The 17424-nt window shown below is 39.5% G+C and overlaps 2 protein-coding genes across 2 annotated transcripts; both read right to left on the bottom strand.

Moving 5' to 3' along the window:
• Nucleotides 1-1514: 1514 nt before the first annotated feature.
• LOC104437520 (signal recognition particle receptor subunit alpha) lies at nt 1515-6324 on the bottom strand. The gene is made up of 10 exons (XM_010050490.3): nt 6165-6324; nt 4914-5932; nt 4035-4119; nt 3844-3939; nt 3564-3716; nt 3369-3476; nt 3136-3255; nt 2277-2402; nt 1943-2026; nt 1515-1814 (listed from the first exon to the last, which is right to left on the bottom strand). Exons 2-10 carry the CDS (start codon nt 5900-5902, stop codon nt 1689-1691), a joined length of 1887 nt encoding a protein of 628 aa, XP_010048792.1. The 5' UTR covers nt 5903-5932; nt 6165-6324; the 3' UTR covers nt 1515-1688.
• Nucleotides 6325-8541: 2217 nt separating this feature from the next.
• On the bottom strand, nt 8542-15964 carry LOC104437519 (nucleoid-associated protein At4g30620, chloroplastic). The gene is made up of 7 exons (XM_010050489.3): nt 15855-15964; nt 13529-13680; nt 12920-13020; nt 12755-12794; nt 11078-11149; nt 8857-8913; nt 8542-8772 (listed from the first exon to the last, which is right to left on the bottom strand). Exons 1-7 carry the CDS (start codon nt 15931-15933, stop codon nt 8695-8697), a joined length of 579 nt encoding a protein of 192 aa, XP_010048791.2. The 5' UTR covers nt 15934-15964; the 3' UTR covers nt 8542-8694.
• Between the last annotated feature and the right edge of the window lie 1460 nt (nt 15965-17424).

The raw sequence follows: 17424 nt of genomic DNA, 5'->3' as shown, positions 1-17424 counted from the left end.
AGAAGCGAAAAAAAGTTGATTCTTGTTTTGAACAATTTCTAGAAATAGGCAAATTTTCTTTTTTATTTTTCTTTTATTTCTCTCTCTTGTCGCGGCGCGCCGGCTCGGATGTCGCCGCCGATTCCGGACGCCGGGCCACTGCCGCCGCCGGTCGTCGACACCGCCGCCACCGCCGGTCGTTGCGCGACCAATGGGGTGTGCGAGTGGCGATCGGCGGTGACGATCGGCGGCCGGCATTCATGCAGCAGTGGCAGCGAGGGGCGGGCCATGAGCAAGAATAAAAAATGAATAAATACAAAAAAGAAATTGTTGCGTTACTAAACACATTTCTATTTTTTTCTATTCCAAGAGTAGAAATTTTGTGCGGTTATCAAACGGGTTCTTTTACTTAGAAATTGTTTTCTAGGATATAAATAGAAAATAATTATTTCTGAAAAAAAAAAAAACTCTTCCCGCCTAAAAGCGTTATCATTTCGCACCCGAGATGGCCACATAGGAGAAAAACATAATAGCAAAAGGTTATGTCAACATTTTTTATTAGTCAAATTGGACAGAGTTAATAGAAGGACTTGATTGAACAAATTTAACAAATTTTATGATTTAATTGTACTTTTTGTGATAAATTTAAATGCTTTCAATATGCATATTCCAAAAAATAAAAAATTAAAAAGAGAAGGGAGAGGTGGCTCATGCGCTAGCGAGGGACCGTTGTCGCTTGTCGAGCTCAAGCAAATTCGACAAGAATGTCAGTAGACTCAGTACCACCTCCACCACTTGCCATAAAAACTAGAGAGCGTGCACGTCGCAAGTGTGCTAGATGAGGTCCATTGCAACCTCACCAGGTGCTAGCAGGCCGCAGCCCCTCCTAAACCAATCTAGATGAGGGCGGCCCTCCCACGATAAGGGCGACCATCGCTCAAATCTGGAGCAATAGCGAGACCAACCAGATTTGAGGCAAGGGCCGAGACCATCGCGAGAACAGCAAGGGTCAAGGGCCTTTGCTATCACGCGTTTATCCGACCCTGCAACCTGCTGCAAGGGCCACAACCTCTCTCACAATTTAATCCAAAATCAAGGGGTCCGATTAAGCAAATGTCAATTATTCAAAGGTATCTGATAGCTTTGTTCCTTCAGTTTTAGTGCTACATGGAGCGTAAAACCTAATTTGAGTCCAATTCCGATGTCGCATCTACTTTCTTATTTCTTTCAAGTGAAAGCTTTGAATTTCAGCTTTTTCCCCGCTACATTTGTCCTGCCGTTTAACATGTATATGTATCGTCCTATCAACGACACCACCATATGTTTCTCTCTTCACTTTGGGGGTGGGTAATTTTAACTCAAGTATCCTAGATAAAAAACAATATTTGAAAAAAAAAAGGAAACAAAAAACGGTTAACTCTGCGGCGGCATCAGGCTACAAGCACCGTCGTGAGTCTCAAGCAACCATAGCCTTGGTGGTCGTGAATCCCGGAGGACAATTCAGCAACAGTAAGAAAAGCATGCGCATGGAGGACAATTCTGTAAAGCAAGAAGACTAATGATGCAATATAAAACCCATACAAATTAGTAGCCGCAAGCGACTGATCACCTCCCAGAAGAAGTCGGACCACAATCTACCACAAACACGAAGGACAGGGCATACGACAAGCGTCTCTGAACAAAAGAGGAAAGACGACAAGCACAGATTCTCATGCAAGAAGGGTCTTGACGATCGATTTGACATTGAGTTTCTTCAAGTCCGTGTACGACTGTCCACAGCCCACGAACATGACTGGTGCTCCGGAAACATAGACCATCGACAGTGCAGCTCCAACCTTTTCAAAGAGCAAGTATGCAAGAGTAAGTATGCGACACGTATGCGAAAATGGTAAGAGAATGGATATGGATACAAGTCCATTTAAGGAAACTGAATGCAACCAATGGGAGTTGAGTAATTCTTTACCTTATCGTCAATAGTATCGAATTTTGTGAGCAGGATTCCATCAATTAATCTGGGGCTAGGAGAAGTCGACAGGTCGGCCAATTTCTGAAAACAGAGGCAAGAGGAGTCAATGCCAATCAGCAAAAACATGGAATGACCTACCAACTCACAAAGCAAGGAAACAACTCCAAAAGCTCAACTAAACTGTAGATTTGCCTTTGAACTAATAGCCGTTTAACCTAGGTCCTGCAGTCATATCCCTAGTTAGACTAATGGGATAGTCCTTCCTCATCATACTTCATTCATTTCATACGGCATTCAAAGAGAGCCATCAAAGCTTCTATAATAACCCTACCTGATTAAATTTCGAGAGTTGATCAACAGCATCATTCCCAACCAATGCTTCACCCACGAACAAAACCAGATCTGGATTGTTGAGGTTTACAAGTTTTGAGAGAGCTCTCATTAGTGGCTCATTGTCCTGCGAATATCAAACACATAATTAATAATTAGTGGCTCAGAAAAGTAAAATACATGAATCATCAAATGAATGAAATAATAAATATTACAAGGTCCTCTCCATCATCTGGTAGGAGAAAACATCAGAGTCAGCCATGGCAAAGAAAAGGTTACTTCTCACATAGTATTTTATTGGATAAATAATGAGTAGCGATTTGATGCTCATAGAAGTTTTATTCTATATGCAGTTCCAGTAAAATCCTGAACAGCTTCTGTCCGCTAGATCCAATCAGTGAGATAATTTGGTACTTCGACAGGACAGAAAAACTTATATAGTTCTTCCCTGTCTTTCACTCAAAGAAAAAATTCCCTCCTTTACACTGCTAATCAGCAATGATTGTTTAAGACCAAAAGCTACACAAGCATTTCCCGACAGAGGGAAAAGATATACCATTTATAGATGGAGAAAGAGGAAGGAAGCAATCCAGTGATCCAGAATGGATAAGTGCTGATGACAGTGAATTTGGCCATTTTTGTGTGATGGTGTTCAATTTTAGACTCCACTCTGGAAGATTTCTTCAGAGTTTTTTCTTTACTGGTAAGAAGTCTGGAGTGACTGGCAACTTGTGCACTCCTATACTGCGATATGGACCAGCAATAAGGGAGGATATGACAGGGAAAAACATTAAATTTAATGTCCACCAACAGTCCAGGTGATGTCAGTTGACCTTTTGCAAAATTATCAGCATTATTACCTGCATTCGACCGGCAGTATCCACAAGAACAACATCAGAACCATTGCGAGCAGCTTCTTGAATTGCTTCTTTTGCAACAATTGCAGGATCTTTCTCATATCCTTTCTCAAATATAGGGATCTAAAAGCAACAGAATGAGAATAAGACAATCACAGACCTTAATCAAATTAACTTGTCCACATAGAATGATAATGCACTTTGTTCCAGAAGCACAGAACTATATAATCAAGTACCTGGAGTCTACGAGCATGAGTGCGCAGCTGTTCAACAGCTCCCGATCGAAATGTATCACATGCAGCCATCATGACGCTAACTTTGTGCTGGAGGAGCCAGTAGGCAACCTGCATATTCATTTAAGAGACAGGCAATCGATTTAGTATGCCACCACTTAATATGCAAATGATATAAAAAGTTACAATTAGCTTTACCTTCGCTAGATTAGTAGATTTTCCAACACCATTAACACCAACAAAGACAACAACATAAGGCTTATTTTGCTCTTTCGCTGCATGGACATCCCTCAATATGTCAATCGAGCGCCTGGGAGTTAGAATACGAACAAGAGCTTCCTCCATTGCTGCCTGTAGCCATTATATCGCAAGAACTTAGCATCTTCTGGTAAAACATATTGACCTCCTACTAAATGGTAAGAGACTACAAAAATGAAAACTTGTGGTAAATGTTGAGAGATTGAGAGATGATCATGACCTGCACAGTAGAAGAAACCCTGGTGAATGAGGCCAGTTTTTTCCCTTCAAGACTTGCCGACACGGATTCACATAACTTCTCCGCAATCTCCTCAGCCTGCAAATCTCCAAGCATGAATAACTCCTCAAGAATAACACAGCTTTTGTCCACAGAAAGAAAGACATGTGACTAATCAAACGAATAATGCATACCACATTCTTGGTCATGAGCCTGTCTTTAAGAGCTTTCAGAGCTGGTTCCAGATCAGCCTTTTCCAGATTAGCCTTTCCTGCAATACTGGAGTAGAATACCCATGATCAATGACGGTAACGTCTAACTTGTCAAAATAGAAAGAAGCATGATAGAAATAAGTCTCAAAACAGATTCAGAAGAAAGTCTCACTCCACCTCGATGATCGGCATTATGCCACCAAAACAAAGTTTCAAAACAAGAATTCTGTGGTATTCTGGGAAGGACTATAAAACCTAGAAGGCATAAAGTAGGCAAAATAACACTTATGAAATGTAAATCCTAAAAATAATAAAGGTAGGGCAAAAAGGAAAAATGAATATTTCGGTAGACAGATTGATTAATTGTAGGGAGGAACTAGGAGCTTAAAAAAACAACCAGACTGATAAATGGCTTGATTAATTAGAACTGATCTACTTGGGAAGTGGCTTATAGTCAATTTCAACATGTTCCGTGCTGGAATGCAAGGTCTAAGGAGCATCCAAATGTTAAACTTTTGATTGTATTAACCAGCCAATACAAACAACAAAAATTAATCATGACGACATGTGTTCAAATCAACTGTCCTCAGAGAGTTTTGCAAAGTGTGATAGTATCATGTATCCAGACAGATAATTTCAGGAAAAGAAAGCGCAGTAAGCAAACAGATATCCCATGGAAAAGTGGTTGAAAATGCCAAACGAGAATACAACAGTTTCATGGTTTCGACCTTTTGACTCAGCAATCTCTTTCGATGACGACATCCTGAAAGAATGAATAAAGAAGCTCACAAAAAAAAAAAAATTCATAGGTTGGAACATAGCAAGGAAAACATCAGGTAAACATCATGTCATGGAATGTACCTCTGAAACATGGATGAAAACCATCCCTTCTTCTTGGCATCAAGCTTGGTCTCCTTTCCCACCTCCTCATCATCTTCAGATTCACTATCACTGCTCACAACCTCCTCAATGTCCATCATGCTTTCACCATGCACCTCTGCCACATCATGTACATTGTCGTTCCCATTCCCATTTGCATCCACAGTTGGTGTAAAATCCAACTTCGTCGGGGGAGGTTTATCGTCCCAAACTCTATTTTTCTTTGTTATTTTTTTCTTGGTGTCCTCCTTGGAAACCTTGTTATCAACAGTGTCAGTTTTCTTTCCACCTTTAGACCTAAGCTTCTGAAGTTTATTTACATCGAAAGCTCCATTGTTGGAGCTCGCATTCTCTTTTCCCTTGACAACGGTAGTCACTTTAGAATCTTTGACTCCAACATGATTGCCGTTGGCATATCCATTCTCCATTTTATGCCCTTTATGCCCTTCACCTTCACCATCACCATCGCCCCCATCGTTTGCCAATCCACCTTCACTCCTATTCTTGTTACCTCCATCATACCCACCCTTCTGCCCATGCCCTTGCCTCTTGCCATTACTCACCGGCTTACCCACTGGCTTCGATTTCTTCAATTCCTCAGCTCGAGCCTCAGCCTCCATCTTCAGCTGCTTAAACGTTCCATCAAATTCACGGTACACAGTCCTCTTCGGATCATAGATCTCCGCAAACTCGCGCTTCACCATGGAGAGCAGATCGTCCACGTACAGCAAATGGAGGATCCGCTGATAAACGGCCACGAACACGAGGCCGAGCTCATTGTGGAAGGTCCACTTGAGCGTGTAGGCCGCGCCGGGCGCATCGTAATTGAACGAGGCCAAGCCGGAGCGCTCCTCCAAGAGGCAGGACCTGATCAGGGTGTCGATCGGCGATCCCTTGAGCGCGTTCCCGATCTCCTTACACGTCCAGAGGATCAACCCTCCCCTCGTGAATATCAGCAGCTGCTCTAACATCCTTAAAAAAAATCACCAACCCGCCCCTACCTGCAAAATCAACGAGACGAAAAGCGGGAAACCCCACCATTACGATCACGAACTCCTCAATCGTCCAATCAAGACACAAACGAGCAAGAGCATGAGATCTTTTCATGGACCGATCGATCCGGCGGAAACCCTAGAAATTCGAGATCGAGGCGAGGAAGACGGGATCGCGAGATCGGCGGAGAATCGGACCAGATCTGCGGAGAGATCGAGGAGGAAGAGAAGAAGAACTGACCTGATGACGATCGAACACGGAAGAGAAAGAGAGAGAGAGAAAAACCGCGGCTTTGCGAAGAAGACGGTGATGAAATGGAAAGAAAAAAAAAAGAATGAAATCGAATTCTGGGGAACGCGGAACCGTGCCTCGGGCTTTTTATATGTGCCGCTTCCTGTTTTTCTTCTATTTACTTTCTTTTTTAAAAAACAAAATCCGATTTTTTTCCTTATTTTGTCCGAAACTGTTGTTCTTCAGGGGAGGGGAGGGAGGGGAGGGAGGGAGGAGTGGGTCAACGTTTGACTGCTGGGTGGAAAAAGCAAGGGGACACCGCTGACCGTTGGAGAGTGCCCTCCCCACGGTCAACGCGGTTGGCTCCCCAGCCGCCAGGTGCGAACAGGAGCACCCGTTTTTTAATTTGATTTTTTTTTTGGTCGAATTTGATTGGGATGAAATTGCTCGGTTATGAGTATATCCCTTTATCTATTAATCGGGAAAAAAATTGCAAGTGAAAATCTGACCTATTATTGAACAACAGCTTCTTTTCCACCATTGATTTTTTCAATCGAACCATTTGATTTATCTAATCGGTTTTCTCGGACAAGTTTGAAGCTCTTGCTTGGGAGATTTCCTCACATCCCATAAGTTGATTAAACACCAAAGCATAGTTAATCACAAATTGTAAGTTATTTTTAGAAATTGTTGATGTCATTAAAAATGTCCATTAAAGGCACTTGAATATCGTCATTTAGATTTATTTCTTTAAATATCACAGAAAATCGGATCTTATCATATTAGGTGTCGTCATTATTTAATTAAGGAATATCCATCTTGCATTTAGAAGTTGCAATTAGATTTCCTTGAATCTTTTTTATGGCTTGAATATTGTCACTTCTGATTTATTTCCTTACGTGAACTAGAAGGAGATGGATCCATTTTCCATTGCCCATCTCTTAATATATGAGGAGAATGAATTTTATTCGTATGCCAATTATAAGTATCATTTGGTAATGGCCAAACGAATAACTATTCCTTACTCATTTTCATAACAATACCTTTAAATTATGTTTCATTTGCGACCTAAAAAGAGAAAGAAATCAAGTTTCTCTTGACTGAAGAAACAAGTTTGCTCTCGTACACTCATTAATGATAGCCATTGATTAGTTTACACTCACACAGTCGAGATTAACATTTGGCCATATTTTTGAAGGGCGGCATAATTTTCACTCTCATCATAGCTAAAAGACTCATTTTTTCAGTTAACTTACTGAAATACCCTCATTTCTGCTTTTCAATTTATTGTTTTTTTTTTTTTTTGGTGCCTTTATTGGCTAATTAAAAAAAAAAACGCCTTTATTTCTATCATCTCTCTTATTAGTTTCACAATACAAGTGGTCCATCACACTGATAAGATATCATCTCATTCACATTTTGTTATCACATTCTCTAGATAAGGTCATATTTTTAATCACAAAAACTACATAGAAAGAAGATCACAAATTTCTATTTATGCTGGTTTATGAACACACAATAGATTGACATTTTATAAAATATTTTGAGAGAAACTATATTTCAAAGTTCAAAATTAAAATCCAATCTAATTATCTAGCTAATCTTGATTAAAAATGGAAGAAAAAAATTAATCCAAATATGGAAAAGGTTAATGTGTTAGAAGCATGACCAAATGTTAAACATATGTTAAATTATATCTAGATATAAACAAAAGATAGTCCCAAAAAGGAAAGAAAAGGGAACTTCTTGATGTTCGACTCCTACTATGAAGAATGTAACTAACATCAGTTGTAGATCCAATCTCATAGCCGATGGGGGAAAATTGTTTGAAAAGTGATAAACTTATTTCATATTGACTAATTCAATCATAAACCTTAATTGTATCATACACATTTTGACAATTTCCTAATTGACCCATTAGGTCAATTTTAGCGAAAGACAACAATTTGTCAATTAAATCCATTCGATTAGTTTTAGCTGTAAATCACTAATGTAGGCATAGATTATCCTACATGACATCGCCTACGCTGTTTTGGACAATTTTTTGTTATTATTATTATTATTATTTAATGCCAGAAACGTAGTGAAGGCCTCACCTAGGGCCATCACGGCAAGGGTGAGGGTCGCCTTGCCCGTGGCCGGCGAGGCCGTGATGACCTCACCCAAGGCCTTTGTGGGGCCGCCAGTAGCAAATTTTTTTTTTTAAAAAAAAAAGGAAAAGAAAGAAGTAGTTTTCCTTTTAAGCCAAAGGTAGTCTGCATTCTTCATGTCCGCGACCTGAGATGAACACGAATCAGCCGCATTCTTCGAATTGGCTTTTTCCTCGAGACACCACGAGCCACGAGACATGTAACAAGTTAGCGGTGCAACGGCAGGTTTTACGGCATGCGTAATGAATTCACTAATTTCATTGAAACCGCGACTGGCATTCAAATGGTTACAAAAATCTATGGCTAAAGTACAAATTGGAACAATATGCCTTGACTGTATACAAAATTGGAACTCGACTCTGAGCCGCTCCCCGGCAGGAGAGAAGCTATCATTGCTTAAACCCCTCGCCCATCCCCGGCGGCATTCCCAAACTCTGGGCAAGATCACTCATTCTCTCCTTCATGGCCTGAGAAAGATACACAAACAATTCAGCTAAGAAGATGAAAACATCACATCTCATGTGGGTGCATATGAATTTCGTTCTTCTCACCAGGACGCTCTTCTGGTGTGCATCTTTGTAAGCATCGTTGACTAACTCCGACAGCTTCTGCATTTGAAAGCGATGAGAGTGTAAGCATTACAATCGTCCATCGCCTTTTTCAATAGGAGAAGCTAGACAGGTTCACATTGCATACGTATCTTCCCACAAGGTAATCAGGCTTACTGATATCAAACTAAATCCTGTATGGCATGCTCTAAATTTCATCAAAGTACAAGCAGATGCACGGACGAACAGCACCTGAAGGTAGGATGTATGTTTCTTCAAAAGGGAATTCCCTTCGCCCAAACATACACATGCGCACGCACGCACCGGGAGTTTCCATATCCATAGTGAAATAACATTTTGCGAAGAAAATTTCTCTATCACTAGAGTAATGATAGTAACAAAAACTCTAGGTGGAGAAGCAATTATACAACTTAATCTCACCCCACTTATCTCCCCAACCAGAGCATAAGTATCAATAGAAGGTCAAATATAAATACACGTGGCATACAAGAAAGCTAAGGCAGCTTCTGCCATACTGGTGAATTGGCCTATAGTTGCAGCAGTTCAACTCGAAAGAAGGCCTTTGACCAAAAAAGAAAGTTAAAAGAAGGTCCAAAGCCCAGCAAGCAGCACAGAATCTATATAGTAAGCAAACCTCTACTCTAGCCATAGGCCCCGGCATTTCTAAAAGCAGTAAGCTGATGCCCCGGATTAAAGGTGGAAGTTAAAGAGATTGAAGTTACAGGAGTCAGAAACAACTTAATGCAAAGAAATGAAGTGGGAGGCAATAGAGCATGTGGGATAAGAGCTACAGCCACCAACATCGTTTAGGAAAGAGAACTTCCATAATGTCCATGCACAAGCAACTCATGTAAGAGACAAGACCACCCAAGTTTTTCATGGCTACAATTTCCTTCCAGGGAGGATTTCTAAGTAGATGGTTCATTCTATCAACTGTGAAGGGAAGTATTACGTAGGCCATCCCAGGGTGCATCCACAGCTTGGGACGACAACAATATAAGGCACACTATTATCTTAGAAACACTTAAAAATGTCAACATGTTCATCATGCAAAATTTTTCTTAGGAAAGAAAAGCGCCTGAACACCAAGTAACTCCAGAGAACTGCATGAATAGATAGAAAAATTTCGACCTGCTTTATTATTAGAGCGATGAAGCTAGTTAATGGAAAATTTAACATGAAATATGGTAAAATAGTTTTGCAAAGGCATATGAGATGGCAGAGATTGAAAGACAGAGCTAGCAGAAAACAAGATGACAGAAACTGTCTGGCCAGTAGTTCGGGACTTGATGGTACATTAGGACTTTTTTCCCAACTGATACAAACCATTGCCATATTCTTGAAGTAATAATAACATAATGCAAAATGGAATGGAGAGTGAATTTACTAGGGCACAAAACTAATTAAGATTAAAAGAAAACCCTATGGCTTCATCATTGAATCACCATCCAAAATCCATATCTAATAACATATGAATTCTACCAAGGAGAATATTTTCTGCCTAAGTGGAGCCTTTTTGGAGGCATGAAAGGATAGATGAAGAATCAATGTCGATAATGGAAAAAACTCATGTTGTGACTCTTCCAACATGATGGGATCAGTAAAAGTGGGACTTGTTCCCATTTGATTCCTTATCAAAATACAAGTATTCTTGTATTGATGATAAAATGGGGTCACAGAAAAACTTCAATTGGCAGAGAAGATGGTAATCATAAGCAATTGCCTTTCTTGACAGATTACATAACTATCTAGAAAGGGCGCCATGGAGACTTCATAAAAATTCCTGAATACAGAATCTTGCCTAAGCAGTTCTTCAAATCTAATTAAATGATAAGAATGGAACCCAGGCGGAGTAGTACTTGAAAAAGGAATAACTAACAAGACCCAATGGAAGCAGCCATTATATAACAAACAAGACCTCAACCCCAGCAAACTGCAGAGAGTTCAACCTATAAGTACCGTACCTAGTCTAATCACAAATTTGCAACTCAATTAGACTGAGGACAACTAAGTTGAATGGCTAGTGCAATTTTCACAAAATCTTGGAGCTTGATATAGACTTAATGAAGTGAAACTAGTGAACAGCAAAATCCAATGTGATCATTTGAGAGAAATCTCCTTAAAAAACCACATTAACCAATCTACTAAACGATTGTCACAACAATACAAATTGAACAGTAGCTTCAGAACATTTTGCACTCACCTCAGCTCCTAATTCCATTGCTGCCTCAGTAATCTCGACGCGCACAGGTTGCTGGTTTCCAGTTAAAGTAGCCTGTACAAAATTAATTATATTTCATTGTTCTTATGTTGAGCCCTTTAAATATGTCATAGAATGGAAAGCTTTGGCAATATGAATTACAACATAAACAGACGCATAAAATTAAATGAAACCAATATATTAGCTTGCTTGAGAAATTTCCGAATAGAATTTGGTTGCGTTTGGTTTAGCATTTTGAAAGCCCATTGGAGAAATACAAAGTAGTTTAGCTTAAAGGATTTTGGGCAAATGCAAAAGCCGTTAGGCAAACTACACTTTGAGAAGCAACTTTGAGAGGAATGACATTTGATACAAAACACATTTGAAAAGCCCTTTGGGTGATTAATATTAATTTATTAATTTTTATTTGTTTAAAATTGAAAAAGATAACATATGCAACTTTCTAAATATAAATTTTGACAATAATACTAAAAGTCAAATATATATAATTTTTTTTTTTTTTAAAAAAGACCAAACCCTTCACCGGTCCAGCAAAAGGCTATGGTCATTGGCAAGCCAAATCTGGCGCTAGTGGCCATCGATCGAGGTTGCTTGAGGTTGGGCGAGCCTTGGCATCGGCGGCCATCGGTCACTGAGTGCAGCCACCTTGGGTGAGGTTGGGTGAGCCTTGATTAAAAAAATAACAAGGGACGAGGTCGCGCGACAATACTACTAGAAAGCGACCGCCACCTAGGTTGTCCGAGGTCATCAACAATACAAGTCAAAATTAGGCAAAACAAGTATTACTATAAAACTAATTACTAATGGAGCAATGGCCACCGATGAATTCAAAATCTTCCCGCTTTTAGTTTTTTACCTTATTTGCCATTAGAAATCACACATAATCCAACCTGGCACCTTGGATTTCTTGTCCCAGTTTATTTTCTTCTTATTTCAGATCAGTCAGAAAAGCTTTTCTCTATACTCACACAATTGCAAGTTCTAATTTTGGAACCAAAAAAAATTCTGTCTTCACTTTCCCAACAATCTCAGTATGACCTCCCGAGATTTTTTCCCCCTTTTTTCTCATGGACAAAGCAAATAACATGTTCAAAACCTCAATATAGAACAGCCAAACCATGCAAGGCATCCATAGCACCTCAACAATTTCACTAGTAAGGCAATGCATTTGTACCCAGGAGGTACCAAAAGCGCCTTTCACCAATTAACTGACTTTAACCCCTAGAGAGAGATATTAATTTCTCTGACAACCCATTTGTCTCTACTCCACTCAACCACCTTGATCAGGTATTCACTAAACTTCCCAGGTCTATTTTCTATATTAAGTCTGGTTAGTCACTAGTCAGTTCCATATGACAAAATCTTAGTTAAGACCTCGACATCCAGGAATCCAGATTGGTTTTGTTGTGAGAATTTCATCGTCTGGGAACTCCTTTGGTTGAATTCTGCTTGAGATTTTTGTGTGTATTTAATAAGAGAATAATTTACTGATAAGCACAGATGTATGACCATCGCATGTGCCTTCCTGGTCTGTTGGAGCATGGCAATACAGACCATGCATGGCCTTTGTTGGCCCTACATGTGTTCACGACTGCTTCGTCTAAGATAAGGCATATGGTAACACAGCATCACAAAACCATGTGAGGAAAACAGTAGTACCTTTATTAATTCACCTTCACAGTAACCATCAAACTCCGCTCTGTATATCAGAATGGACAAATATCAAGGATATTATAAGTTAAGCCTAGATGATGGAAAAGCAAGATATCAAAGGTAATAAAATAATATAAGACAACATAAAGAGGAAATAACATAAAACCTTACGCTGCAAGTTCCTTCTGCACTCGCACAGCCTCAACTTGGACAACCATTTGTGCCTTTTTTACTGTCTCATACAAATTTTGCATATTCCCAAGAATCCCTGCCTAAAAATCACAGAAATATGCACATAAATTATCACAAAAACTACAACACACAAAGACACACACAGACACACACACACACATGGAAACTAAAGATTGAATCAGCATTGATAAGCTCCAGATATATTGCACAAGGATAATGGACCCCACATTCCTACATTCAAAAACTGGTTTAACTGAGCTGAGCCTTCTAATCTGCTTATCGTTCTAAGCTGCTTAAATCTACTCAAATGTAGTCCACCTACTCATAGTGAGCTTAACTTAATACAGCAGAAAACATCTCACCTACAAGGAAAATTGCAGAGATTATATTAAGATGCAGAAAACTTGAAGAAAACTACACTAAGAGACCTACAATGTCCAATGCACTAGATAAGAACATCAAAGATATTTCAAACTAGTTGGCAAGACAACTCAAAATGTGGTCAAAGCAACTCTGCCAAAATCATTGCCTTGACTGTACATTAACAAGCATATTTAAGGACAGTCCTTTAAAAAGATAGTGGAAAACCTTTTGAGGAGCATCATCATTGTTATCCTTCTTTCCTCCAAATAGGCCATGTACACGAAGAGTTCCATAACCTTTGTTGACACTTTTATGAGCAGACCAGAGCAAAATTTGCCTGCCACTACCAACAATATTCACGCTTGAGTTGAGATTACCTGAAAAGCAGCAGAAGGACCACAAATAAACAGCTGGTGTGATGAAGGAAAGCAGACATAACATCAGTGGACTACAGCACACTCCAAAGGTTGGAGAGTGAGCAGAAGCAGAAATCAAAAAACATCTACCCTACACATTGCTTATGCTTAACCTTCCAGCAAATTCCATCATCACATTTGCAGCAAACTTACAGAGAAATCCAGTTGCATCAAACTCTAGCAATATTAATTTAAGTAACAATACAATAAAGAGGTAAATATTCAAATAGATTATGAGCATGTTTACCATTGTAAATTAACAGGTGTCCATTGGCTAAAAGGAAAAAATAAAAAATTCAAAGTTCCTAAGTTTAAGTCTAATTAGGAAAATACATTTTATATGCCAATTTGACAAAGGGAAAATAATCATTATTATATAAGTAATATGAGCATAAATGCACAAATGCCCAATGGAAAAGTTGTCAGCATTTTATGCAATTTCCAAATAAATACTAGTTTAACTGGGGGAAAAAGTAATATCAGATCATGAACAAAAGCCATGCACACTTGACACTAAGTAATTCAAACACTTCCCCGTTCAATGCTCACAACTTAGCCAAGGAATTCACTTACTCAGCACCCTCTAACCTATATCTCTCTTAATTACATTTTTTGTACTTGAACTTCAAGCTGAAACCTATATATCGGTCCAATCCTGACCGCAAAAGCATTTCAGCAAATGTGACAGCAGGAAAATGGAAAAGGAAAAACCATTTTAACTGATCTTCCTAGCAATCTTTTATCTTTTCCATCACATAAACTGGTTAATGTCATTTTAAACTTCATTTTACTGAAATCTGACTCCCACCCGATACTTTCACCAAATAATAGGCCAAATTAAAAGATGAACCTCAACCGCCAATTCAATTTTCATTTTGGTAATATGTCTCCCACACGCGTGCGCACAAGTATTCAACCAAGAGGAGCAGAGCCTGACACACAGACCCGAGTTGATGGAAGATGACACCTTAGTCACTTCCCCATTCAATTCTACTTGACTGTGTGTGTCCATGGGCGTGCCTAAGAGGCAAGGCAGCAAACTACAAAAGCAAAACGCTGTATTCAGACAGGTGTTGTTCCGATGTGTAGTAGGTCCATCACCAACTGGCTGTAGATGCATTACAATTAAGCATCTGCTCTTGTGCACAACTTTACAAGAACAAGCAGCCCATAAATTCACCCCAGCCCTCTAGCTCCTTCCCCGACCAATACAACTACCCGTTTCATATCCCAACAAAGCATGGCAATTTGTTTGCTCACTATAAATTGAGCATTGTGTCGACATGACAAACACTAAAAGTATGTAAGCCGCCAAAGGCACTAATATTGGTAGCCAAACTCTTCATGTCCAATACCCAAAAGGATACACTACTTGGACTTGTCATCAAGTGTTGACCTTTCATCTCTTGGAACATTTACGAATGCCCAGAAAGAAGAGACACTGCTTAGACTTGTCATTAAGTTTCAACCTTTTATCTCTTGGAACATTCATGAATGCCCCACTTTCCCTCACACTTCTAAACTGACCACCTACCCCTTCCACAACTAATCTGAGATAACCCAAACAAGATCATATGTAGATGCACCATTAGTAGCAAATTTCTCAATTCTATAATTCTGTACCAAACACCCACAAACCCCGAACAGTACTATACGAATCGGTACTGAACATCCCCTGTAATTGTACGTGCTCCCATAGCAATAACATATTTTGGTTCAGGCATTTGTTCATATAATCTCACTAAAGAAGGAGTCCTAGCCGTAAACGATGGATACTAGGCGCTGTGCGTATCGACCCGTGCAGTGCTGTAGCTAACGCGTTAAGTATCCCGCCTGGGGAGTACGTTCGCAAGAATGAAACTCAAAGGAATTGACCCGCCGTTCAAACCACATCTTCTAACGGCACCGAGTTCCTAATCAATCGCGCAACTCGCAAAAGCTAAAAACCCGCACCAATGGCCAGTCGAAAACCCATTCCTCACTTCGCACTATCATGAATGGTCACGAAATCTGATCGAATCAAAGAGAGCATCAAATTCGTCCTCGCAGACGGAACGCAATTCGACCCCCTAAAGTAAACGTAATGGGCACAAGAGCAAGTGAGGCAGAGGGAGAGAAAGAGAGAGAGAGTTTACAGAGAGAGACTGATGAAGGAGTCCGGTCGTGGGGGCACAGCTTCGGCAAGTGATGAGCCAGAGACATCGAAGACGCCATGGCTTCTGCGCGTTGAGAGAGACGGAAGGAGAGAGAGAGAGAGAGAGAGAGAAAAGGGTTAAGATTGAGGTTTGGGACGTTCGAGGTTCTTGCTCCCCTTTCTTTCCCCCCTACTTTCACCCTCGGATTGCAGCACCTAAGCTTCGTGACGGACCAACGGCATCGTGACACGCAACCCGACAGATAAAAATAACACGGTACTTTTCACTCCGTGAAAGAGAATGAGAGAGAGAGAGATCGATCCCGCCTTCGGTTCAGCCAATGAGGAGCTGCCACCTCAGCTAGCTGTCAGATATTTTCCCTTATGGATTTAGAATATCCGAGGAGAAGCATGTGGCATGTGTAGTCTGAGATTTTTTGGGGGGATCCCCTCCCGTCGACGAAAGCGATTTATGACCGGTCTTCAACTGAGAGGATGAAAGATGTGGATAATATATTTTTTATTCCAGCTAACCATGTTTATCAAAATGAGAAGCTCATAGTCAAAGTAAGATAAAAGTGTGAAATGAGTAAATGCGAGGTTGAGTAGAGATGAGAGAGATCGAAGAGTGAATTATAAAAATAAATTGAGTCTAAATAAATTGTAAATTCATTTATAACTCATTTAATATTCATATTGTATTTAATATAACTAGTCCGTTTATAACCCATCAAACACTCATATGACTTGGGAAATGGGTTTATGACCCGTTTTGATTGATTTATTTATAATTAATTAGTTTGCATATGATGATCTTCATAATTTGTAACTCTTCATCTATAAAAATAAATTTGATTGGATAAAGCTTGGGCCCTTGTTTTGGCTTTCTGAATTTTCAAAAGGTCCTCGACAAAGATTAATACACACACACACACACACACACATATATATATTTAGTAATCTTTCTTTCGCTTAGAAACTTACTAAAATTTCGCTTTTAGCCATAGGTACTTGCAGGTCTTGATCTTGTTCATGGATGAGAAGATTGTCATCGTGGTTGGCGAGAAGGCAATGAGGTCGGGCTTGGCTAGTTAAAGAGAAGGTTTCGATTTTGAATGGTGTTGAAAAGATAAATGGTCATATTGTATTATCTTAAACAAAATGATTACAAGAATACATGTTATATATAGGTAGCCCTCTCAATATATAATACTTACTGACTATTTTACTCTTATCATTATTATTGCCTAACACTCCCCTCAAGTTGAGATATAGATATCAAATAATCCCAACACATTACATAAAAAATCCGCTCTATTCCCCCATAAAGACTTAGTAAAAATATTTGCAACTTGATCCTCCATCCTTGTGTGTTGAAGAGTGTTCTCTTCTTTCTAAACCTTTTCTCATTTGAAGTGACAATCAACCTCAATGTGCTTAGTTTGCTCATAGAAGATAGGATTATTTGCAATATGAATAGCCGATTGATTATCACAATATAATATTGATGGTTTTGATGTTGACATCCCAATTTCTAATGATAATATTCTCAACCAAAGTAATTTGCCTGT

This window comes from Eucalyptus grandis, chromosome 3, assembly GCF_016545825.1.
Source record: "Eucalyptus grandis isolate ANBG69807.140 chromosome 3, ASM1654582v1, whole genome shotgun sequence".
In the NCBI taxonomy this organism is placed as follows: Eukaryota; Viridiplantae; Streptophyta; class Magnoliopsida; order Myrtales; family Myrtaceae; genus Eucalyptus; species Eucalyptus grandis.
The sequence above is the reverse complement of the archived record's forward strand: the minus strand, read 5'-3'. Positions and strand labels throughout refer to the sequence as shown.

Bases quoted from the DNA above. Each gene is read 5' to 3' on its own strand.
- LOC104437519 (XM_010050489.3), bottom strand. From the start codon at position 15,933: ATGGCGTCTTCGATGTCTCTGGCTCATCACTTGCCGAAGCTGTGCCCC. The intron at 13,021-13,528 runs GTTTTCCACTAT...TGTGATTTTTAG, and splicing joins ATGATGATGCTCCTCAAAAG to GCAGGGATTCTTGGGAATAT. The intron at 11,150-12,754 runs GTACTACTGTTT...AATTTTGTACAG, and splicing joins GTGAAGGTGAATTAATAAAG to GCTACTTTAACTGGAAACCA.
- LOC104437520 (XM_010050490.3), bottom strand. From the start codon at position 5,902: ATGTTAGAGCAGCTGCTGATATTCACGAGGGGAGGGTTGATCCTCTGG. The intron at 4,120-4,913 runs GTACATTCCATG...ATTCTACTCCAG, and splicing joins TTTTCATCCATGTTTCAGAG to TATTGCAGGAAAGGCTAATC. The intron at 2,027-2,276 runs GTAGGGTTATTA...CTCTGTTTTCAG, and splicing joins AACTCTCGAAATTTAATCAG to AAATTGGCCGACCTGTCGAC.